Raw genomic sequence first — 24,965 nt, 5'->3', positions numbered from 1 at the left:
GCATATAAAACTGCTGCCAGTTACTGCCCAGTTGCCCCTTTAAAACCAAAGACATATTAAATGCACAGCCTGATGTACACTGCATGGCTACACAGAAACCAGTGCGGTCAGCAGCATGCATGTCTATCATTGGCTGATTAACCACTTAAGATATTGAATTCATGCGTATGTTAAAGGGTGGGGGGGGGCAACTATAACATATTGGGGGGGGGTTGTATTTGTACAATAGTTGGGACATTGCTGGAAAATCTCACCACAATGTTGTTATCTGCTGCCCTCTGCAGGCTGAATGTGAAACTGCAGCAGGCTGAAATATAAGGAGAAGGAAACACAGAATATATAAACCAATATATTGTAGCTATATAAACGGAAACAGTATATATCCTTACAATATATCGTGGGCTGTGACATGAAACCATTTTGCTTTAACCAGTTAAATGCCAATACATGGTAATGTGCCCACAGGGCCCCACTTGGTCTGATCAGGTGACACAGGAGGCTGCACAATGCCACTAGCACAGACTGAATATTATGGCCTTATGCTTTACACATTTCCCACCCAGACTGATCAGAAAAGTGAATTACTGTGACCCAGAAATGGGCTAATTGCCTGCAAATTTGGTCAAGTAAGTCCAAATTAGCAGCCAATTAGCAGGGCCTAAGGCTTTGGATTCCCTGTGCTTACAGAGGCTGACGCCATTATCTCATGATTGCTCTTATTAATAAATCCCTTTCCGTTTCATACAAGCTTTAATAACACATTAATAATGCTGCCACGGTTCTCTATGACTCCCCCATAAGCCACAGAGCTCCCCGTGCTGTAAATGAGCCTTATTGTGTTCCGCCAAGGAACCCTGTAGTAGATCATTTCCAATGAGAAAGATAAATCCCATGTAGGCGCCGGTGCCAGGCGGAGGGCCCATTCCAGCAGAAGAATGTGTTCCGTCCGTACGCTAGCAGCCCCCTATAGTACATGGCAGCAGACAGCAAGAGGAAATACCCTTTAGACCCCACACTGGTTACCAGTAGAAATAAAATAAAGCTGTATTCCATGTAAAATGGGCCACTCTGATTTAATTGGGTTTGTTCGGTTCGGAGAATTCAGTCTACAACTCCCTGCATAGCAAAGCCACGTGCCAGGCGAGTCAGCTCGAGAACTCAGGATCATGTGACTGCACCTCGGTCCAAGACTATAGGGCCCCGTCTCCGCTGCGTGGCTGGAAGCCCTCCCGGCGGGGGCTGATCAGATCCAGGTGAGTAGTCACTGAGCAGCGCACGAGGAGGGTGTCGTTTTTCACGTATTGCCGCTGCTTTAACGCCTGTAGGTGCATGAAGGTGACGTAGCCGAAGCCCTTGGGGTTTCTCGCCACCGTTGGCCTCTGGAAGGCCAGCAATTCTGGCTTGGTGTCCATCACTTCCTCTTGGTCCTGCATAGCGACTCCTTCTGATTGGTCTAGGATAGACAGACGGATGGTTCCCTGGAGCGGCCAAGGTAGGAGGCTATCGTACTCGCCCTGCATTGTGTGGACAAACAAGGAGATGTAGTTGGCGCATCGCTGGGCGCTGGGAAGCTGGAGGTGCAGCCTTAGGCAAAGCTTATATCCAGGCTTCCCGGTGTAGAACCCTTGGCTGTGAATAACCACCGGCCGCTCCTCTTCTTGGTTCTTCAGGAGTGAATTGAAATTGTTGATCCTCCATATAAAGATCCCACTGCACTGCTGCGACTCCATCTCGCCCAGTCTGTTGTCCAGAGAACGGATGGTGTGTTTGAGTTCATTCACGTAGGTGCACTGAGTCTCCATCTTGGCTATGAGCTCGCGGATCTGGTGGTCCTGCCTCACAAGGCGGCCTTCCAGCTGCTCAATGGTCTCCCGGAGGTTCCTGGTCTCCTGTGTACAGTCATTCTGGGACGGCGTATGGGTGGAGTGGACAGTGGCCACGGATGGGGGGGCAGGCTCAAACTGGCTGGGGTCACAGAATGAGATATCGGGCATGTGGCTGGTTGGAGTTACGGAGCTGCTGAAGCTGCGCAGGGTCTGGGCCATCATGCGCATGTGTGCCTGGGTGAACTCCTGTAGGTGCCGGGCCAGATCATTCCTCTGCATCTAAACCAAAGAAAGAGAAGGAAAGTCAGTGGGACAGCAAAACCAAGACAGATGCAATACTGACACTTGTCCATAAGGTGGCACTCATGTTCCACTTAATGAACTTTTATACAATGCTAACACTACTGATCAGATTCCTAACCAAAATGAGTTCATATGAATGTCATTTAATGTGCTGCCTCTAGTGGCCAGAGAAAAAATAACTGCAGGATTCATATGAAAAGCGGAACTTATAAAGGGTAAATGTACCTTTTCTGTACATCCAAACTCATAGTACATGCAGGGGATGGGAGCCATGGTGCAATCCATACTGTAGTGAGCTGGCATCTGAAACACAAAAAGTAACCCAATATCTGTAAGCAGAATGGAAATATACAGAGTTACACGGAACATAAAGCAAGGGGTGGGGGGGGGATTTGGAGTTCTTGTAATTTTTATGGTTGAACGTGATGGACGTATGTCTTTTTTCAACCCAACTTACTATGTTACTATGTAATGCAAAGGCCACATTTATTCCTGAACTGTAAAACCCCCAACAAGGGATCTGGGCATTATGTAGAGAGCCCAGGGGCCCTACAGAAGTGGGCGAGGTTATATAGGCATATTATATGGTGTAAGCTCCCCGGCCAAAGTCTTCCGGTGCGTGTGGTCTCTACCTCTGCTTTACAAGAATCTTGGAATGCTGCCGTACATCTATAGGGATCCAGCACTGTGGCATAATTTAAAGGGCAAGTGCAACTGGGAAATTAATTCAGAGTTATCAGTGAATTGCTAGAATAGCAAACCTTACTCATGACTACTGGGAAGGAAAAACTGAATATGCCTTCAGCCATCTGAGGCCAATAAATGGCAGAGTAATTCAATATAAATCTTCCAACCACCTGTATAACTCCTATTAGGCTCAAACTAATGGGACGCAGTTGTGCCTTACATGCAGACAGACTACGGGCGACTTCTTTCATATGACAGGGTTATGGCCACCAAAGATGCAGCTGACTTTCTAGCCACCAACCTGTAGTTTCCTGCTCCCTCCAGGTGCCTCCGGGGGTCCCGGCATAATACCCCTGCTTCACATCAGACTCAGATCCCTTATTATTCTATGCAGGTACCCATACCTAGGCATCGCGCTGGTACCATCTCCTAAGGTCTGGCTTCAGCTTGCTAATAACGCCGTCCTGCTCTTCAGCTTAAGGTGGCCATACACACTGCAATCTGCTCGTTTGGTGAAAGAAGTCGCCTCTAGTCTATCTACATGTAAGGCACCAACTGCGTCCCATTAGTTTGAGCCTAATGGGAGTTATACAGATGGCGGGAAGTTTCATATCGAATTATTCTGCCTTTTATTGGCCTCAGACAGCTGTAGGAATATTCAGTTTTCTCTTCCCAGTAGTCATAAGTAAAAGTGGCTGTACATGAATCAGCTCGTTTGGCAAGGTCACCAATTGAGCAGGTCTTTTCCCGATATGCCCGCCTAAGGTGGGCAATATGCCTAGGCCCAAATGTTTGAATGAAAACAGCGGGCATAGGCACCCTCGGAGCCTACCACCAATGTGGTCCCTGATCCGAAAGAAAATCAAACCTGCCTGATCAAGACATGGGGCGGTTGGGGGTGCCCATAAAGGGGCAGATAAGCTGCCGAATCGGTCTGAAGGACCCGAATCAGCAGCTGAAATCTGCCCGTGTATGGTCACCTTTACCTATAATTCCAAAGGAAGAGCTTCTAAATTTGACAGGTTCTTGGTGTGTACTAGATCTAGCTCTTAGCTTCGACTTCCCATACCTGTAGCAGCAGTATCTGGAAACCCATTATCCAGAAAGCCCTGAATTAAGGGATGGCCCTCTCCCATAGACTCCATTTTAATTAAATAATTCATATTTTTTAAACTGATTTCCATTTCTCTGTAATAATAAAACAGTACCTGTACTTGATCCCAACTAAGATATAATTACCCCTTATTGGGGGCAGAACAGCCCTATTGGGTTTATTTAATGGTTAAATGATTCCCTTTTCTCTGTAATAATAAAACAGTACCTGTACTTGATCCCAACTAAGATATAATTACCCCTTATTGGGGCAGAACAGCCCTATTGGGTTTATTTAATGGTTAAATGATTCCCTTTTCTCTGTAATAATAAAACAGTACCTGTACTTGATCCCAACTAAGATATAATTACCCCTTATTGGGGCAGAACAGCCCTGTTGGGTTTATTTAATGGTTAAATGATTCCCTTTTCTCTGTACTAATAAAACAGTACCTGTACTTGATCCCAACTAAGATATAATTACCCCTTATTGGGGGCAAAACAGCCCTATTGGGTTTATTTAATGGTTAAATGATTCCCTTTTCTCTGTAATAATAAAACAGTACCTGTACTTGATCCCAACTAAGATATAATTACCCCTTATTGGGGGCAAAACAGCCCTATTGGGTTTATTTAATGGTTAAATGATTCCCTTTTCTCTGTAATAATAAAACAGTACCTGTACTTGATCCCAACTAAGATATAATTACCCCTTATTGGGGCAGAACAGCCCTATTGGGTTTATTTAATGGTTAAATGATTCCCTTTTCTCTGTAATAATAAAACAGTACCTGTACTTGATCCCAACTAAGATATAATTACCCCTTATTGGGGGCAGAACAGTCCCATTGGGTTTAATTAATGTTTTCATGATTTTTTAGTAGACTTAAGGTATGGAGATCCAACTTATGTAAAGACCCATTATCCGGGAAACCCCAGGTCCTGAGCATTCTGGATAGCTGCATTTAGATTGTATAACAGCCAATGATTTTCCCTGTTTGTGCAATGTGCAGGCCAGGTACTTACCTGCTCGCGGATGAGATTGGTCTGACAGTATTCACATGTCACGTAGGCCAAAGGGCAGGTTTGATCGTGATTCTAAAACACAGGAAAAACAAAAGGGAGAGAGGAAACCAATGGAGAGAATGAAGAGCGCCCCCTGTGAGAGTGTCGCACAAGCACACAGGTTTATTTGCAGCACTGCTGCCTGCAGAGGTCTATGACTGATTTATCTTCAACTGTAGAAATAGCAGGACAGCTTGTGATTGGGCAAACATGACCACCGAGAATCTGCTAAATACAGTGGGGCTCATTTATCAATACTGGGCAGATTAGTCCATGGGCAGTAGCCCATAGCAACCAACCAGCAACTGGCATTTCTCAGGCAGCTGCAGGTAGAAAAATGAATACAACAAAGTGATTGGTTGCCATGAGTTACTGCCCATGTGCAAATTTGCCCAGTGATAAATGACCCCCAGTGAGTGGAACACAGAGACGGAGTATCAGAGCTTTAGCCCCACCCATGATCAGCTACATTAAAGGGTTGGTATACCTTTAAGGTAACTTCAGTATGTTATGGAATGTCCTATTCCTAGCAACTTTGCAATTGGTCTTATTTATTTTTTTATAGTTTTGAAATTATTTGCCTTTCTCTGCCCCTTTCCAGCTTTCAAACGGGGGTCACTGACCCCGGCAGCCAAACACTACTGCTCTGTGAGGCTACGGTTTTATTACTTCACTTTTATATGCAGGCCCTCTCCTATTCATATTCCCATCTCTTGTCTAAACCACTGCCTGGTTGCTAGGGCAAATCAGACCCTAGCCACCAGGGCTAAAGGGAGAGCTGCTGAACAAAAAGCTAAATAGCTGAAAAAAAAGATGACCAGCTGCAAATTGTTTCAGAATATCAATGTTAACATCATATTAAGAGTTAATTTAAAGGTGAACTACCCCTTTAAATCGCCTAAAAAGTACATACCAACTTGTCTTCAAGCGCCATTGCCACAGCACAATTTTCGCAGAATATCTGGCGCCTGGGACATTCCTCGAACTTGTGCTTCTGCAAGGAATACTTCGGGAAGGAGCTCTGGCACTGGGAGCATTCGACGCCGGCAAAATCGCACCGCACCAAGTGACGCTGCAAAATGAATTCATACAGATAAGATACAAAAAATACAAGTATCGCCCTATGTAATATAAGGCACTAAGTTTCCCCAGGAGCAGTAACCCATAGCAGCCAATCAGCAGGTAGCATTTTGTCGGGGCGGCGGCCTGATCGAACTCAAGAAGAGAACCAGCCAAACGGTTCAGCATCTCTACAGTAATGAGCCAATAATTTAAAGTCGTTACAGGTGGTCTCCACACTAGAATCTATTAGGAGTGTCAGTGGCACTGCACATGCTCAGTGAGCTCCGGGCTGCTGTTGAGAAGCTGAGCTTGGGGGTTGTGGGTAATTATCAAGCAGACAATGAGGTTTGTCTCTCATAGCGGTAAGTAAACAAAAGTGATGCTACGGGGCTGATTATTAATTTCTGATGCAGACTGCATTGGTTTCTGAGCTGCCATGCAGTAATAATCTGTGTTATATTATTATATTGTGACAATTATATTCTATATATAGTGAATGGGTCCCATAGTGCAGGTAAGTGCCAGCAGCCCAGAGTATGTGCCGGGAATCAGCAGAAAAGAAGATGGGGGGCTACTGGGGGCATCTTCAGGAGCACAGATCGTCCCTGCTAAAGGGCTGTGGGGGCCTTGGGCTGGTACAGAACCCCAAAACTTAATGTACAACATTTCTAGACTAATTCTTTAGTTAAGCTTTAGTTTCCCTTTACGTTAGCAAGTCAGAAGACATCCCCTGATGCTTCCCTGCTTCGTGTTATACTGCTCCTGCCATAGTTGCCACCCAGACAGTAGAGCAACGGGTGTTCCCAATGCAGTTCTGCAAAAAATGCCCAATTCTTTACTTGTCTTCATTATTTCTCTTCCTCTTCTGCCTCTTTCCAGTTTTCAAATGGGGGGGCCCAGCATTTGAAAAGACGGAAATAGGCAGAAGAAGAGGGCAAATAATTTAGAAACATTAAGTGAAATGAAGACCAATTGAAAAGTTGCTAGGAATAGGGTATTCTAGAACTTACTAAGAGGAGTATTAAAGGTGACCTACCCCTTTAAGACGCTTCCCCAGGGCTAAAGGAGTTAAAGCAAGTATTCAGACTGGCTTTCTTACCTCTAGATGCCTGAGCTCCATGGTCTCTGTGCAGCCCTGGCTGGGGCACTTCACCCTTAAAGAAAGAATTTCCCTTTTGGCAAAATTGTCCGGGAACAGCTGGTTCTCCATGAGACTCTCATTATCCACTGGGCACTTGTGACCTGCGTCCCTGAAACAGATAATCAGAAGCTGGAAAATGGAGAGGTCTAACAGTGCCCAGCGCCTGGATTCTGCGTAGCCCCCCACCCCCAGAGTATTGTCATCCCCCCGAGCGTAGTCACCCCCCCGAGCGTAGCCACGCCCCAGACCGTAGCCACGCCCCAGACCGTAGCCACCCCACCAGAGCATAGTCACCCCCCCCAGAGCATAGTCACCCCCCCCAGAGAGAGCATAGTCACCCCCCTTCAGAGAGAGCATAGTCACCCCCCTTCAGAGAGAGCATAGTCACCCCCCCAGCGAATAGTCACCCCCCCCCCCAGAGCGTAGCCATCCCCCCCCAGAGCGTAGCCACCCCCCACAGAGCGTAGCCACCCCCCCCACGAGCATTCATAAATTCACACCAGCGTCCTTGTGTACAGAGGTAAATTCGCTTGCCGAATGTGCAAAGTAAAGTAAAGTTCAAGGGCAAGTTCTGTTGTGTTTGTGACTGTTGCAACAGTATTTCATAAACCTGTTATGTAACTACTGGGGGGCGTGGACACATTTTAAATGGAAAAGGGAGGCTCTAAAAAATTATTGGCTCTAGGTCTGTGGCATCTTACAGCAGCCCCTCTGGCATTTACCAGAACCCACAGATTGCCAGTCTGGCCTGAGTATTCCCCAGTGCTAAGCACAATTCAGCAGGAACAGCCCCCTAAGTCTGCTCATAGCCTGTACAGAGAGATACCATAAAACTATGGCAGCATAAGGATTCCCCTGTACTAAGCACAATTCAGCAGGAACAGCCCCCTAAGTTTGCTCATAGCCTGTACAGAGAGATACCATAAAACTATGGCACATAGGGATTCCCCTGTACTAAGCACAATTCAGCAGGTACAGCCCCCTAAGTTTGCTCATAGCCTGTACAGAGAGATACCATAAAACTATGGCACATAGGGATTCCCCTGTACTAAGCACAATTCAGCAGGAACAGCCCCCTAAGTCTGCTCATAGCCTGTACAGAGAGATACCATAAAACTATGGCACATAGGGATTCCCCTGTACTAAGCACAATTCAGCAGGAACAGCCCCCTAAGTTTGCTCATAGCCTGTACAGAGAGATACCATAAAACTATGGCACATAGGGATTCCCCTGTACTAAGCACAATTCAGCAGGAACAGCCCCCTAAGTTTGCTCATAGCCTGTACAGAGAGATACCATAAAACTATGGCACATAGGGATTCCCCTGTACTAAGCACAATTCAGCAGGAACAGCCCCCTAAGTTTGCTCATAGCCTGTACAGAGAGATACCATAAAACTATGGCACATAGGGATTCCCCTGTACTAAGCACAATTCAGCAGGAACAGCCCCCTAAGTCTGCTCATAGCCTGTACAGAGAGATACCATAAAACTATGGCAGCATAAGGATTCCCCTGTACTAAGCACAATTCAGCAGGATCAGCCCCCTACGTTTGCTCATAGCCTGTACAGAGAGATACCATAAAACTATGGCAGCATAGGGATTCCCCTGTACTAAGCACAATTCAGCAGGAACAGCCCCCTAAGTTTGCTCATAGCCTGTACAGAGAGATACCATAAAACTATGGCACATAGGGATTCCCCTGTACTAAGCACAATTCAGCAGGAACAGCCCCCTACGTTTGCTCATAGCCTGTACAGAGAAATATCATAAAACTGTACCCACAGAAAGATGGCGGCAGACATTTGCTTGCCTCCCAAGAACAGCTCAGACAGTTGACCCACCTGATAGATTTGAGGATACAGGCCTTACAAAACCTATGGCCGCAGGGTGTCTGTACAGCTTCCCGCAGAGCCATGAGGCAGATGGGGCACTCGTACTTGCTTTCTAAGGGAGGATCAAACTCCACGTCGTAGCCCTGAACGTCCTCCAAAACCAGGCTTTGTGGGGTCCCGCTGGGGGATCCGGCTGAGGGACTCTCACCATCTTCCTTGGTGTTCACGCAGCAAGCGCTGGCCATAGCCCCACAGCAGGCGTCGTCCGTATCTACCCCGTCGAAACTGGGCCTACAGTTCAGGATACTCATAGTAATGGGGGGGCAGGACTCGTCAGCTGGGGGGGGGGACAAAAATCAGATTATAAACAAGCTGTAACATCAGTCCTAAATGCAGGAAGAGTATGTACAGGCTGTTAGGAAGCATAGGGATAGGATTTTGGGTTATAACACAAGAGGAGGGCTATGGGTGGGACTAAGGATGGCTATGGCCAGTCAGCCTGAGACAGTAGCAGTTTAGACATGGGGATTTTTATCAAAGTGACAGTTCACCTTGGTCCTAAATTCCTATATAAGTGCATAGAGAGCTGTGAGATGTCCCTGTACTGGGCTCAAGTTTCACTCCATAAAGAGACAAAGCCATTGTGTTTGCAGTGCAGCCTGGGAAGCCAAAGCATTCCTTACTACATTCCTGTGCCGTGAAATCCCCTAGCTAGTGGGACATAGGCACAACCTGTAGCTCTCCGTGTATTGCTGAACTACAACACTCACAATGTCTCTGCTACATAAGCATCAGGACATGCCTTCCCTAGAGTGCTGGGCTGGGGAAGCTCTCGCCCCTGCTAATTACCTACCTGGCACAGTCCCCGGGTGGATCAGTAACTGGAATTGCAGCACGTGCTACGGGTGGGTGTGGAGTTCTGGGATCGTCCTGTTTGGCCGCACGCGAGTGGGTGTGTGAATAAGGGAGATTATATATATATATATATATATATATATATATATATATATATACTGTGGGGTGGGGGGGGCAGTACAGTGAGGTGCTAGTGGGTGCTACACGGGTGCATTATTGTATATGAAGCAAGTGTTGTTCCTGCCAGTGTGAGCTGCACGTATTCCTGTGCCCGGTGCATAGTAGCACTCAGTGTACAGTAGCACCCGGTGCATAGTAGCACTCAGTGTACAGTAGCACCCGGTGCATAGTAGCACTCAGTGCATAGAAGCGCCCGGTGCATAGAAGCGCCCGGTGCATAGAAGCGCCCGGTGCATAGTAGCACTCAGTGTAAAAGAAGCGCCCGGTGCATAGTAGCACTCAGTGTAAAAGAAGCGCCCGGTGCATAGTAGCACTCAGTGAAAAGAAGCGCCCGGTGCATAGGAGCGCCCGGTGCATAGGAGCGCCCGGTGCATAGGAGCGCCCGGTGCATAGGAGCGCCCGGTGCATAGAAGCGCCCGGTGCATAGTAGCGCCCGGTGCATAGTAGCGCCCGGTGCATAGAAGCGCCCGGTGAATAGTAGCGCCCGGTGCATAGAAGCGCCCGGTGCATAGAAGCGCCCGGTGCATAGTAGCACTCAGTGTAAAAGAAGCGCCCGGTGCATAGTAGCACTCAGTGTAAAAGAAGCGCCCGGTGCATAGTAGCACTCAGTGAAAAGAAGCGCCCGGTGCATAGGAGCGCCCGGTGCATAGGAGCGCCCGGTGCATAGGAGCGCCCGGTGCATAGGAGCGCCCGGTGCATAGTAGCGCCCGGTGCATAGTAGCGCCCGGTGCATAGTAGCGCCCGGTGCATAGTAGCAGCTTGGTTATATTTATATATGCCGCTGCCTGCCCATTACTGATTTACGGCTTTCCCTGTTACTGGCTTTCCTCTGCTTCTTGGGCTTGGGATCTGGAGCTCCTATTACTGTCAGTCACACACAGGGCTTGGGATCTGGAGCTCCTATTACTGTCAGTCACACAAAGGGCTTGGGATCTGGAGCTCCAATTACTGTCACACACAGGGCTTGGGATCTGGGGCTCCTATTACTGTCAGTCACACACAGGGCTTGGGATCTGGAGCTCCTATTACTGTCACACACAGGGCTTGGGATCTGGAGCTCCTATTACTGTCAGTCACACACAGGGCTTGGGATCTGGAGCTCCTATTACTGTCAGTCACACACAGGGCTTGGGATCTGGGGCTCCTATTACTGTCACACACAGGGCTTGGGATCTGGAGCTCCTATTACTGTCACACACAGGGCTTGGGATCTGGAGCTCCTATTACTGTCACACACACAGGGCTTGGGATCTGGAGCTCCTATTACTGTCACACACACAGGGCTTGGGATCTGGAGCTCCTATTACCGTCAGTCACACACAGGGCTTGGGATCTGGGGCTCCTATTACTGTCACACACAGGGCTTGGGATCTGGAGCTCCTATTACTGTCACACACAGGGCTTGGGATCTGGGGCTCCTATTACTGTCAGTCACACACAGGGCTTGGGATCTGGAGCTCCTATTACTGTCACACACAGGGCTTGGGATCTGGAGCTCCTATTACTGTCACACACAGGGCTTGGGATCTGGAGCTCCTATTACTGTCACAAACAGGGCTTGGGATCTGGAGCTCCTATTACTGTCAGTCACACACAGGGCTTGGGATCTGGGGCTCCTATTACTGTCAGTCACACACAGGGCTTGGGATCTGGGGCTCCTATTACTGTCAGTCACACACAGGGCTTGGGATCTGGAGCTCCTATTACTGTCAGTCACACACAGGGCTTGGGATCTGGAGCTCCTATTACTGTCACACACAGGGCTTGGGATCTGGAGCTCCTATTACTGTCAGTCACACACAGGGCTTGGGATCTGGAGCTCCTATTACTGTCACACACACAGGGCTTGGGATCTGGAGCTCCTATTACTGTCACACACAGGGCTTGGGATCTGGAGCTCCTATTACTGTCAGTCACACACAGGGCTTGGGATCTGGAGCTCCTATTACTGTCACACACAGGGCTTGGGATCTGGAGCTCCTATTACTGTCAGTCACACACAGGGCTTGGGATCTGGAGCTCCTATTAATGTCACACACAGGGCTGGGGATCTGGAGCTCCTATTACTGTTACACACACAGGGCTTGGGATCTGGAGCTCCTATTACTGTCACACACACAGGGCTTGGGATCTGGAGCTCCTATTACCGTCAGTCACACACAGGGCTTGGGATCTGGGGCTCCTATTACTGTCACACACAGGGCTTGGGATCTGGAGCTCCTATTACTGTCACACACAGGGTTTGGGATCTGGGGCTCCTATTACTGTCACACAAAGGGCTTGGGATCTGGAGCTCCTATTACTGTCACACACAGGGCTTGGGATCTGGAGCTCCTATTACTGTCAGTCACACACAGGGCTTGGGATCTGGAGCTCCTATTACTGTCACACACAGGGCTTGGGATCTGGAGCTCCTATTACTGTCACACACAGGGCTTGGGATCTGGAGCTCCTATTACTGTCACACACAGGGCTTGGGATCTGGAGCTCCTATTACTGTCACACACAGGGCTTGGGATCTGGAGCTCCTATTACTGTCACACACAGGGTTTGGGATCTGGGGCTCCTATTACTGTCACACAAAGGGCTTGGGATCTGGAGCTCCTATTACTGTCACACACAGGGCTTGGGATCTGGAGCTCCTATTACTGTCAGTCACACACAGGGCTTGGGATCTGGAGCTCCTATTACTGTCACACACAGGGCTTGGGATCTGGAGCTCCTATTACTGTCACACACAGGGCTTGGGATCTGGAGCTCCTATTACTGTCACACACAGGGCTTGGGATCTGGGGCTCCTATTACTGTCACACACAGGGCTTGGGATCTGGAGCTCCTATTACTGTCACACACAGGGCTTGGGATCTGGGGCTCCTATTACTGTCACACACAGGGCTTGGGATCTGGGGCTCCTATTACTGTCAGTCACACACAGGGCTTGGGATCTGGAGCTCCTATTACTGTCAGTCACACACAGGGCTTGGGATCTGGAGCTCCTATTACTGTCACACACAGGGCTTGGGATCTGGGGCTCCTATTACTGTCAGTCACACACAGGGCTTGGGATCTGGAGCTCCTATTACTGTCAGTCACACACAGGGCTTGGGATCTGGAGCTCCTATTACTGTCACACACAGGGCTTGGGATCTGGAGCTCCTATTACTGTCACACACAGGGCTTGGGATCTGGGGCTCCTATTACTGTCACACACAGGGTTTGGGATCTGGAGCTCCTATTACTGTCACACACAGGGCTTGGGATCTGGGGCTCCTATTACTGTCACACACAGGGCTTGGGATCTGGGGCTCCTATTACTGTCAGTCACACACAGGGCTTGGGATCTGGAGCTCCTATTACTGTCACACACAGGGCTTGGGATCTGGAGCTCCTATTACTGTCAGTCACACACAGGGCTTGGGATCTGGAGCTCCTATTACTGTCACACACAGGGCTTGGGATCTGGAGCTCCTATTACTGTCAGTCACCACACAGGGCTTGGGATCTGGAGCTCCTATTACTGTCACACACAGGGCTTGGGATCTGGAGCTCCTATTACTGTTACACACACAGGGCTTGGGATCTGGAGCTCCTATTACTGTCACACACACAGGGCTTGGGATCTGGAGCTCCTATTACCGTCAGTCACACACAGGGCTTGGGATCTGGGGCTCCTATTACTGTCAGTCACACACAGGGCTTGGGATCTGGAGCTCCTATTACTGTCACACACAGGGCTTGGGATCTGGAGCTCCTATTACTGTCACACAAAGGGCTTGGGATCTGGGGCTCCTATTACTGTCACACACAGGGCTTGGGATCTGGAGCTCCTATTACTGTCACACACAGGGCTTGGGATCTGGAGCTCCTATTACTGTCACACACAGGGCTTGGGATCTGGGGCTCCTATTACTGTCACACACAGGGCTTGGGATCTGGGGCTCCTATTACTGTCAGTCACACACAGGGCTTGGGATCTGGAGCTCCTATTACTGTCACACACAGGGCTTGGGATCTGGAGCTCCTATTACTGTCACACACAGGGCTTGGGATCTGGAGCTCCTATTACTGTCACACACAGGGCTTGGGATCTGGAGCTCCTATTACTGTCAGTCACACACAGGGCTTGGGATCTGGAGCTCCTATTACTGTCACACACAGGGCTTGGGATCTGGGGCTCCTATTACTGTCACACACAGGGCTTGGGATCTGGGGCTCCTATTACTGTCAGTCACACACAGGGCTTGGGATCTGGAGCTCCTATTACTGTCACACACACAGGGCTTGGGATCTGGAGCTCCTATTACTGTCTGTCACACACAGGGCTTGGGATCTGGAGCTCCTATTACTGTCACACACACAGGGCTTGGGATCTGGAGCTCCTATTACTGTCACACACACAGGGCTTGGGATCTGGGGCTCCTATTACTGTCACACACACAGGGCTTGGGATCTGGGGCTCCTATTACTGTCACACACACAGGGCTTGGGATCTGGAGCTCCTATTACTGTCACACACACAGGGCTTGGGATCTGGAGCTCCTATTACTGTCACACACACAGGGCTTGGGATCTGGAGCTCCTATTACTGTCACACACACAGGGCTTGGGATCTGGAGCTCCTATTACTGTCACACACACAGGGCTTGGGATCTGGAGCTCCTATTACTGTCACACACACAGGGCTTGGATCTGGGGCTCCTATTACTGTCACACACACAGGGCTTGGGATCTGGAGCTCCTATTACTGTCAGTCACACACAGGGCTTGGGATCTGGAGCTCCTATTACTGTCACACACACAGGGCTTGGGATCTGGAGCTCCTATTACTGTCAGTCACACACAGGGCTTGGGATCTGGAGCTCCTATTACTGTCACACACAGGGCTTGGGATCTGGAGCTCCTATTACTGTCAGTCACACACAGGGCTTGGGATCTGGAGCTCCTATTACTATCACACACACAGGGCTTGGGATCTGGAGCTCCTATTACTATCACACACAGGGCTTGGGATCTGGAGCTCCTATTACTGTCACACACACAGGGCTTGGGATCTGGAGCTCCTATTACTGTCAGTCACACACACAGGGCTTGGGATCTGGAGCTCCTATTACTGTCAGTCACACACAGGGCTTGGGATCTGGAGCTCCTATTACTGTCACCACACAGGGCTTGGGATCTGGAGCTCCTATTACTGTCACACACACAGGGCTTGGGATCTGGAGCTCCTATTACTGTCAGTCACACACAGGGCTTGGGATCTGGAGCTCCTATTACTGTCACACACAGGGCTTGGGATCTGGAGCTCCTATTACTGTCAGTCACACACAGGGCTTGGGATCTGGAGCTCCTATTACTGTCACACACACAGGGCTTGGGATCTGGAGCTCCTATTACTGTCAGTCACACACAGGGCTTGGGATCTGGAGCTCCTATTACTGTCACACACACAGGGCTTGGGATCTGGAGCTCCTATTACTGTCACACACAGGGCTTGGGATCTGGGGCTCCTATTACTGTCAGTCACACACAGGGCTTGGGATCTGGAGCTCCTATTACTGTCACACACAGGGCTTGGGATCTGGAGCTCCTATTACTGTCACACACAGGGCTTGGGATCTGGAGCTCCTATTACTGTCACACACAGGGCTTGGGATCTGGAGCTCCTATTACTGTCAGTCACACACAGGGCTTGGGATCTGGAGCTCCTATTACTGTCACACACAGGGCTTGGGATCTGGGGCTCCTATTACTGTCACACACAGGGCTTGGGATCTGGGGCTCCTATTACTGTCAGTCACACACAGGGCTTGGGATCTGGAGCTCCTATTACTGTCACACACACAGGGCTTGGGATCTGGAGCTCCTATTACTGTCTGTCACACACAGGGCTTGGGATCTGGAGCTCCTATTACTGTCACACACACAGGGCTTGGGATCTGGAGCTCCTATTACTGTCACACACACAGGGCTTGGGATCTGGGGCTCCTATTACTGTCACACACACAGGGCTTGGGATCTGGGGCTCCTATTACTGTCACACACACAGGGCTTGGGATCTGGAGCTCCTATTACTGTCACACACACAGGGCTTGGGATCTGGAGCTCCTATTACTGTCACACACACAGGGCTTGGGATCTGGAGCTCCTATTACTGTCACACACACAGGGCTTGGGATCTGGAGCTCCTATTACTGTCACACACACAGGGCTTGGGATCTGGAGCTCCTATTACTGTCACACACACAGGGCTTGGGATCTGGGGCTCCTATTACTGTCACACACACAGGGCTTGGGATCTGGAGCTCCTATTACTGTCAGTCACACACAGGGCTTGGGATCTGGAGCTCCTATTACTGTCACACACACAGGGCTTGGGATCTGGAGCTCCTATTACTGTCAGTCACACACAGGGCTTGGGATCTGGAGCTCCTATTACTGTCACACACAGGGCTTGGGATCTGGAGCTCCTATTACTGTCAGTCACACACAGGGCTTGGGATCTGGAGCTCCTATTACTATCACACACACAGGGCTTGGGATCTGGAGCTCCTATTACTATCACACACAGGGCTTGGGATCTGGAGCTCCTATTACTGTCACACACACAGGGCTTGGGATCTGGAGCTCCTATTACGGTCAGTCACACACACAGGGCTTGGGATCTGGAGCTCCTATTACTGTCAGTCACACACAGGGCTTGGGATCTGGAGCTCCTATTACTGTCACACACAGGGCTTGGGATCTGGAGCTCCTATTACTGTCACACACACAGGGCTTGGGATCTGGGGCTCCTATTACTGTCACACACACAGGGCTTGGGATCTGGAGCTCCTATTACTGTCACACACACAGGGCTTGGGATCTGGGGCTCCTATTACTGTCACACACACAGGGCTTGGGATCTGGGGCTCCTATTACTGTCACACACACAGGGCTTGGGATCTGGAGCTCCTATTACTGTCAGTCACACACAGGGCTTGGGATCTGGAGCTCCTATTACTGTCACACACACAGGGCTTGGGATCTGGAGCTCCTATTACTGTCAGTCACACACAGGGCTTGGGATCTGGAGCTCCTATTACTGTCACACACACAGGGCTTGGGATCTGGAGCTCCTATTACTGTCACACACAGGGCTTGGGATCTGGGGCTCCTATTACTGTCAGTCACACACAGGGCTTGGGATCTGGGGCTCCTATTACTGTCACACACACAGGGCTTGGGATCTGGAGCTCCTATTACTGTCACACACAGGGCTTGGGATCTGGGGCTCCTATTACTGTCACACACACAGGGCTTGGGATCTGGAGCTCCTATTACTGTCACACACAGGGCTTGGGATCTGGGGCTCCTATTACTGTCACACACAGGGCTTGGGATCTGGAGCTCCTATTACTGTCAGTCACACACAGGGCTTGGGATCTGGAGCTCCTATTACTGTCACACACAGGGCTTGGGATCTGGAGCTCCTATTACTGTCACACACAGGGCTTGGGATCTGGAGCTCCTATTACTGTCACACACAGGGCTTGGGATCTGGAGCTCCTATTACTGTCACACACAGGGCTTGGGATCTGGAGCTCCTATTACTGTCACACACAGGGCTTGGGATCTGGGGCTCCTATTACTGTCACACACACAGGGCTTGGGATCTGGAGCTCCTATTACTGTCACACACAGGGCTTGGGATCTGGAGCTCCTATTACTGTCACACACACAGGGCTTGGGATCTGGAGCTCCTATTACTGTCACACACACAGGGCTTGGGATCTGGGGCTCCTATTACTGTCACACACACAGGGCTTGGGATCTGGAGCTCCTATTACTGTCAGTCACACACAGGGCTTGGGATCTGGAGCTCCTATTACTGTCACACACACAGGGCTTGGGATCTGGAGCTCCTATTACTGTCAGTCACACACAGGGCTTGGGATCTGGAGCTCCTATTACTGTCACACACAGGGCTTGGGATCTGGAGCTCCTATTACTGTCAGTCACACACAGGGCTTGGGATCTGGAGCTCCTATTACTATCACACACACAGGGCTTGGGATCTGGAGCTCCTATTACTATCACACACAGGGCTTGGGATCTGGAGCTCCTATTACTGTCACACACACAGGGCTTGGGATCTGGAGCTCCTATTACTGTCAGTCACACACACAGGGCTTGGGATCTGGAGCTCCTATTACTGTCAGTCACACACAGGGCTTGGGATCTGGAGCTCCTATTACTGTCACACACAGGGCTTGGGATCTGGAGCTCCTATTACTGTCACACACACAGGGCTTGGGATCTGGAGCTCCTATTACTGTCAGTCACACACAGGGCTTGGGATCTGGAGCTCCTATTACTGTCACACACAGGGCTTGGGATCTGGAGCTCCTATTACTGTCAGTCACACACAGGGCTTGGGATCTGGAGCTCCTATTACTGTCACACACACAGGGCTTGGGATCTGGAGCTCCTATTACTGTCAGTCACACACAGGGCTTGGGATCTGGAGCTCCTATTACTGTCACACACACAGGGCTTGGGATCTGGAGCTCCTATTACTGTCACACACAGGGCTTGGGATCTGGGGCTCCTATTACTGTCAGTCACACACAGGGCTTGGGATCTGGAGCTCCTATTACTGTCACACACAGGGCTTGGGATCTGGAGCTCCTATTACTGTCACACACAGGGCTTGGGATCTGGAGCTCCTATTACTGTCACACACAGGGCTTGGGATCTGGAGCTCCTATTACTGTCAGTCACACACAGGGCTTGGGATCTGGAGCTCCTATTACTGTCACACACAGGGCTTGGGATCTGGGGCTCCTATTACTGTCACACACAGGGCTTGGGATCTGGGGCTCCTATTACTGTCAGTCACACACAGGGCTTGGGATCTGGAGCTCCTATTACTGTCACACACACAGGGCTTGGGATCTGGAGCTCCTATTACTGTCTGTCACACACAGGGCTTTGGGATCTGGAGCTCCTATTACTGTCACACACACAGGGCTTGGGATCTGGAGCTCCTATTACTGTCACACACACAGGGCTTGGGATCTGGGGCTCCTATTACTGTCACACACACAGGGCTTGGGATCTGGGGCTCCTATTACTGTCACACACACAGGGCTTGGGATCTGGAGCTCCTATTACTGTCACACACACAGGGCTTGGGATCTGGAGCTCCTATTACTGTCACACACACAGGGCTTGGGATCTGGAGCTCCTATTACTGTCACACACACAGGGCTTGGGATCTGGAGCTCCTATTACTGTCACACACACAGGGCTTGGGATCTGGAGCTCCTATTACTGTCACACACACAGGGCTTGGGATCTGGGGCTCCTATTACTGTCACACACACAGGGCTTGGGATCTGGAGCTCCTATTACTGTCAGTCACACACAGGGCTTGGGATCTGGGAGCTCCTATTACTGTCACACACACAGGGCTTGGGATCTGGAGCTCCTATTACTGTCAGTCACACACAGGGCTTGGGATCTGGAGCTCCTATTACTGTCACACACAGGGCTTGGGATCTGGAGCTCCTATTACTGTCAGTCACACACAGGGCTTGGGATCTGGAGCTCCTATTACTATCACACACACAGGGCTTGGGATCTGGAGCTCCTATTACTATCACACACAGGGCTTGGGATCTGGAGCTCCTATTACTGTCACACACACAGGGCTTGGGATCTGGAGCTCCTATTACGGTCAGTCACACACACAGGGCTTGGGATCTGGAGCTCCTATTACTGTCAGTCACACACAGGGCTTGGGATCTGGAGCTCCTATTACTGTCACACACAGGGCTTGGGATCTGGAGCTCCTATTACTGTCACACACACAGGGCTTGGGATCTGGGGCTCCTATTACTGTCACACACACAGGGCTTGGGATCTGGAGCTCCTATTACTGTCACACACACAGGGCTTGGGATCTGGGGCTCCTATTACTGTCACACACACAGGGCTTGGGATCTGGGGCTCCTATTACTGTCACACACACAGGGCTTGGGATCTGGAGCTCCTATTACTGTCAGTCACACACAGGGCTTGGGATCTGGAGCTCCTATTACTGTCACACACACAGGGCTTGGGATCTGGAGCTCCTATTACTGTCAGTCACACACAGGGCTTGGGATCTGGAGCTCCTATTACTGTCACACACACAGGGCTTGGGATCTGGAGCTCCTATTACTGTCACACACAGGGCTTGGGATCTGGGGCTCCTATTACTGTCACACACACAGGGCTTGGGATCTGGAGCTCCTATTACTGTCACACACAGGGCTTGGGATCTGGGGCTCCTATTACTGTCACACACACAGGGCTTGGGATCTGGAGCTCCTATTACTGTCACACACAGGGCTTGGGATCTGGGGCTCCTATTACTGTCACACACACAGGGCTTGGGATCTGGAGCTCCTATTACTGTCACACACAGGGCTTGGGATCTGGGGCTCCTATTACTGTCACACACACAGGGCTTGGGATCTGGAGCTCCTATTACTGTCACACACAGGGCTTGGGATCTGGAGGTCCTATTACTGTCAGTCACACACAGGGCTTGGGATCTGGGGCTCCTATTACTGTCACACACAGGGCTTGGGATCTGGAGCTCCTATTACTGTCAGTCACACACAGGGCTTGGGATCTGGAGCTCCTATTACTGTCACACACAGGGCTTGGGATCTGGAGCTCCTATTACTGTCACACACACAGGGCTTGGGATCTGGAGCTCCTATTACTGTCAGTCACACAGGGCTTGGGATCTGGGGCTCCTATTACTGTCACACACACAGGGCTTGGGATCTGGAGCTCCTATTACTGTCACACACAGGGCTTGGGATCTGGAGCTCCTATTACTGTCACACACAGGGCTTGGGATCTGGAGCTCCTATTACTGTCACACACAGGGCTTGGGATCTGGAGCTCCTATTACTGTCACACACAGGGCTTGGGATCTGGAGCTCCTATTACTGTCACACACAGGGCTTGGGATCTGGGGCTCCTATTACTGTCACACACACAGGGCTTGGGATCTGGAGCTCCTATTACTGTCACACACAGGGCTTGGGATCTATAGGGGTTCCCCTCTGACAGTGCCCCAGCCAATAAGAAGACTATTGCAGCCCATGCCAGTAACTCCCTATCACATTAATGAGCAGTCAGAGTGCAAAGTTCATACGGACAGGCTGCCATGAGTATAAGGAGCCTATCGCCTCACTCACCGGCCTCCAGAACTATCGCTCCGTCACATTTCCGGACCTTTGTCCATTTCCTTCACTCTCCCGGTGCCCCACGAAAACTTTTCCCAGACGTCACGCCCTGTTCATTCCGGAAGTGGCGCCGTTCAGCTTCCTCCCTCTTCCGCTGAGTGCGAAATTATTTTCCAGTGCAATTTCCGGTATCTGTTCTACGGACGGAACTGTACCCGCCAGAGCTGAGGGACTTTGAGGAAGTGGTGATGTCAGAGACATGTGACCGGAGTGTACCGAGAGCCCCGCCCGCTGGGAGGAGCCTTATGACGTCCCGGAGGATAGAGAGTGTGTGGAGTTTTCTGCGGAATTGGGAAAAGAGAGGGAGATGCTGCAAGGGCTGAACGGGTGTCTGAGCGCAATGTGATGTGTGTGTGAAATCCAGAGCTTGGGGGAACAGCACTGTGTTATGTTATATAGATATGGTTATGTGTGGGCTGTATCTCTGTGCCGCTATGTTCCTGCTGAATTGTGCTTAGTACAGGGGAATCCCTATGTGCCATAGTTTTATGGTATCTCTCTGTACAGGCTATGGGCAAACTTAGGGGGCTGTTCCTGCTGAATTGTGCTTAGTACAGGGGAATCCCTATGTGCCATAGTTTTATGGTATCTCTCTGTACAGGCTATGGGCAAACTTAGGGGGCTGTTCCTGCTGAATTGTGCTTAGTACAGGGGAATCCCTATGTGCCATAGTTTTATGGTATCTCTCTGTACAGGCTATGAGCAAACTTAGGGGGCTGTTCCTGCTGAATTGTGCTTAGTACAGGGGAATCCCTATGTGCCATAGTTTTATGGTATCTCTCTGTACAGGCTATGAGCAAACTTAGGGGGCTGTTCCTGCTGAATTGTGCTTAGTACAGGGGAATCCCTATGTGCCATAGTTTTATGGTATCTCTCTGTACAGGCTATGGGCAAACTTAGGGGGCTGTTCCTGCTGAATTGTGCTTAGTACAGGGGAATCCCTATGTGCCATAGTTTTATGGTATCTCTCTGTACAGGCTATGAGCAGACTTAGGGGGCTGTTCCTGCTGAATTGTGCTTAGTACAGGGGAATCCCTATGTGCCATAGTTTTATGGTATCTCTCTGTACAGGCTATGAGCAAACTTAGGGGGCTGTTCCTGCTGAATTGTGCTTAGTACAGGGGAATCCCTATGTGCCATAGTTTTATGGTATCTCTCTGTACAGGCTATGAGCAAACTTAGGGGGCTGTTCCTGCTGAATTGTGCTTAGTACAGGGGAATCCCTATGTGCCATAGTTTTATGGTATCTCTCTGTACAGGCTATGAGCAAACTTAGGGGGCTGTTCCTGCTGAATTGTGCTTAGTACAGGGGAATCCCTATGTGCCATAGTTTTATGGTATCTCTCTGTACAGGCTATGAGCAAACTTAGGGGGGTGTTCCTGCTGAATTGTGCTTAGTACAGGGGAATCCCTATGTGCCATTGTTTTATGGTATCTCTCTGTACAGGCTATGAGCAAACTTAGGGGGCTGTTCCTGCTGAATTGTGCTTAGTACAGGGGAATCCCTATGTGCCATAGTTTTATGGTATCTCTCTGTACAGGCTATGAGCAACTTAGGGGGCTGTTCCTGCTGAATTGTGCTTAGTACAGGGGAATCCCTATGCTGCCATAGTTTTATGGTATCTCTCTGTACAGGCTATGAGCAAACTTAGGGGGCTGTTCCTGCTGAATTGTGCTTAGTACAGGGGAATCCCTATGCTGCCATAGTTTTATGGTATCTCTCTGTACAGGCTATGAGCAAACTTAGGGGGCTGTTCCTGCTGAATTGTGCTTAGTACAGGGGAATCCCTATGCTGCCGTAGTTTTATGGTATCTCTTTGTTACTACCCTGCTCCTAACAACATGCCATCATACTGGTCAGAACAATTCTAGAGAATATGGGAGAATGTTTTAAACTGAGTTCAATAAACATACGTGATACATAACATTGTGTGTTATTCACTTCTCAATGTATTACCTGCAGCCCCTCCCGGAAGGGAAGCTGCCATGTTGCTGGTCGCTCCTAATGGCAAAAAACATTCATGCACAACTTGCAGCAAACTTGGGCTTTTCAGATCCAGTTAGTGGATATAATGCCATAACCAAATCACAATAATACCACCTTAACTCCCCCCACCAGGTGTGTGTTGATGATTGATGCAGCCCCTTGTGCTGCCAGCATGGAGAGGAGGGGGAAAGCTCCCCCATTGTCAAGAAAAATGGTCTATTCTACCCAACACTAAGTAATGGGACAGTCCCAAAATCTCAAATGATATGGGGGGGATATGTAATAAAAGACACTAAGTTAGCCTAAAAGCAGTAACTCATAGCAACCAATAAGATGTTTGCTTTTAAACAGGTAAAGAGTAAATGCTACCTGCCGATTGGTTGCTATGGGTTACTGCCTCTGGGCAAGTAATACATACGGGGGATGGTGTTTTATAGAAATGAAACTGTAATTTACAGCTGGGATGGAAGCAGAAGTCACAGATTAGATTGGCCGAGGCAGGTGTAGGATGATAGGTTGGATATTGCCCAATAATTTTCTCACACCGGGAACTTGGCCAGGTTAAGGTGGAGTCGGAGTATCAAGAAACACCTGTAAAAGACTTCTGCACAATATATGCACAAGGGGTGATCCACTCATATCCAGACAAGTGTGATGCACCCACCTACAGATCCAAAGTAACAGTGCAATGTATTTTAGGGGACAGACACAGCAGCCCTGTGGTTAGGATTGCCACTTGGACAGTATTTTACTGGCTTACCCAGTAAAACACCTACCCTATGCTGCCTGTGTGTGTCATACTCTGCCTGCCCTACCCTGCCTGTGTGTGCCATACTCTGCCTGCCCTACCCTGCCTGTGTGTGCCATACTCTGCCTGCCCTATGCTGCCTGTGTGTGTCATACTCTGCCTGCCCTATGCTGCCTGTGTGTGTCATACTCTGCCTGCCCTACCCTGCCTGTGTGTGCCATACTCTGCCTGCACTATGCTGCCTGTGTATGTCATACTCTGCCTGCCCTATGCTGCCTGTGTGTGTCATACTCTGCCTGCCCTATGCTGCCTGTGTGTGTCATACTCTGCCTGCCCTACCCTGCCTGTGTGTGCCATACTCTGCCTGCCCTATGCTGCCTGTGTGTGTCATACTCTGCCTGCCCTATGCTGCCTGTGTGTGTCATACTCTGCCTGCCCTACCCTGCCTGTGTGTGCCATACTCTGCCTGCCCTATGCTGCCTGTGTGTGCCATTCTCTGCCTACCCTATGCTGCCTGTGTGTGTCATACTCTGCCTGCCCTCCCCTGCCTGTGTGTGCCATACTCTGCCTGCCCTACCCTGCCTGCCCGTGCCATACTCTGCCTGCCCTATGCTGCCTGTGTGTGCCATTCTCTGCCTGCTCTACCTGTGTGTGCCATACTCTGCCTGCCCTATGCTGCTTGTGTGTGCCATACTCTGCCTGCCCTATGCTGCCTGTGTGTGCCATACTCTGCCTGCCCTATGCTGCCTGTGTGTGCCATACTCTGCCTGCCCTACCCTGCCTGTGTGTGCCATACTCTGCCTGCCCTATGCTGCCTGTGTGTGCCATACTCTGCCTGCCCTATGCTGCCTGTGTGTGCCATACTCTGCCTGCCCTATGCTGCCTGTGTGTGCCATAC

The 24,965-nt window shown here is 50.0% G+C and overlaps 1 protein-coding gene across 1 annotated transcript; it reads right to left on the bottom strand.

The window, feature by feature from the left end:
* Positions 1-336: 336 nt before the first annotated feature.
* Positions 337-21,490, bottom strand: traf6 (TNF receptor associated factor 6). The gene is made up of 7 exons (NM_001008161.2): positions 21,285-21,490; positions 9,022-9,349; positions 7,135-7,285; positions 5,887-6,045; positions 4,935-5,006; positions 2,355-2,432; positions 337-2,105 (listed from the first exon to the last, which is right to left on the bottom strand). The coding sequence occupies exons 2-7, from the start codon at positions 9,321-9,323 to the stop codon at positions 1,191-1,193; spliced, it is 1,677 nt and encodes a 558-aa protein (NP_001008162.2). The 5' UTR covers positions 9,324-9,349; positions 21,285-21,490; the 3' UTR covers positions 337-1,190.
* Positions 21,491-24,965: the final 3,475 nt, after the last annotated feature.

This window comes from Xenopus tropicalis, chromosome 4 (genome assembly GCF_000004195.4).
Source record: "Xenopus tropicalis strain Nigerian chromosome 4, UCB_Xtro_10.0, whole genome shotgun sequence".
In the NCBI taxonomy this organism is placed as follows: Eukaryota; Metazoa; Chordata; class Amphibia; order Anura; family Pipidae; genus Xenopus; species Xenopus tropicalis.
The sequence above is the reverse complement of the archived record's forward strand: the minus strand, read 5'-3'. Positions and strand labels throughout refer to the sequence as shown.

Coding starts and splice junctions, on each gene's coding strand:
- traf6 (NM_001008161.2), bottom strand. CDS start 9,323: ATGAGTATCCTGAACTGTAGGCCCAGTTTCGACGGGGTAGATACGGAC. Junction 7,286..9,021: donor TGTATCCTCAAATCTATCAG/GTGGGTCAACTG, acceptor TATCTGTTTCAG/GGACGCAGGTCACAAGTGCC. Junction 2,433..4,934: donor CCAATCTCATCCGCGAGCAG/GTAAGTACCTGG, acceptor TTTGTGTTTCAG/ATGCCAGCTCACTACAGTAT.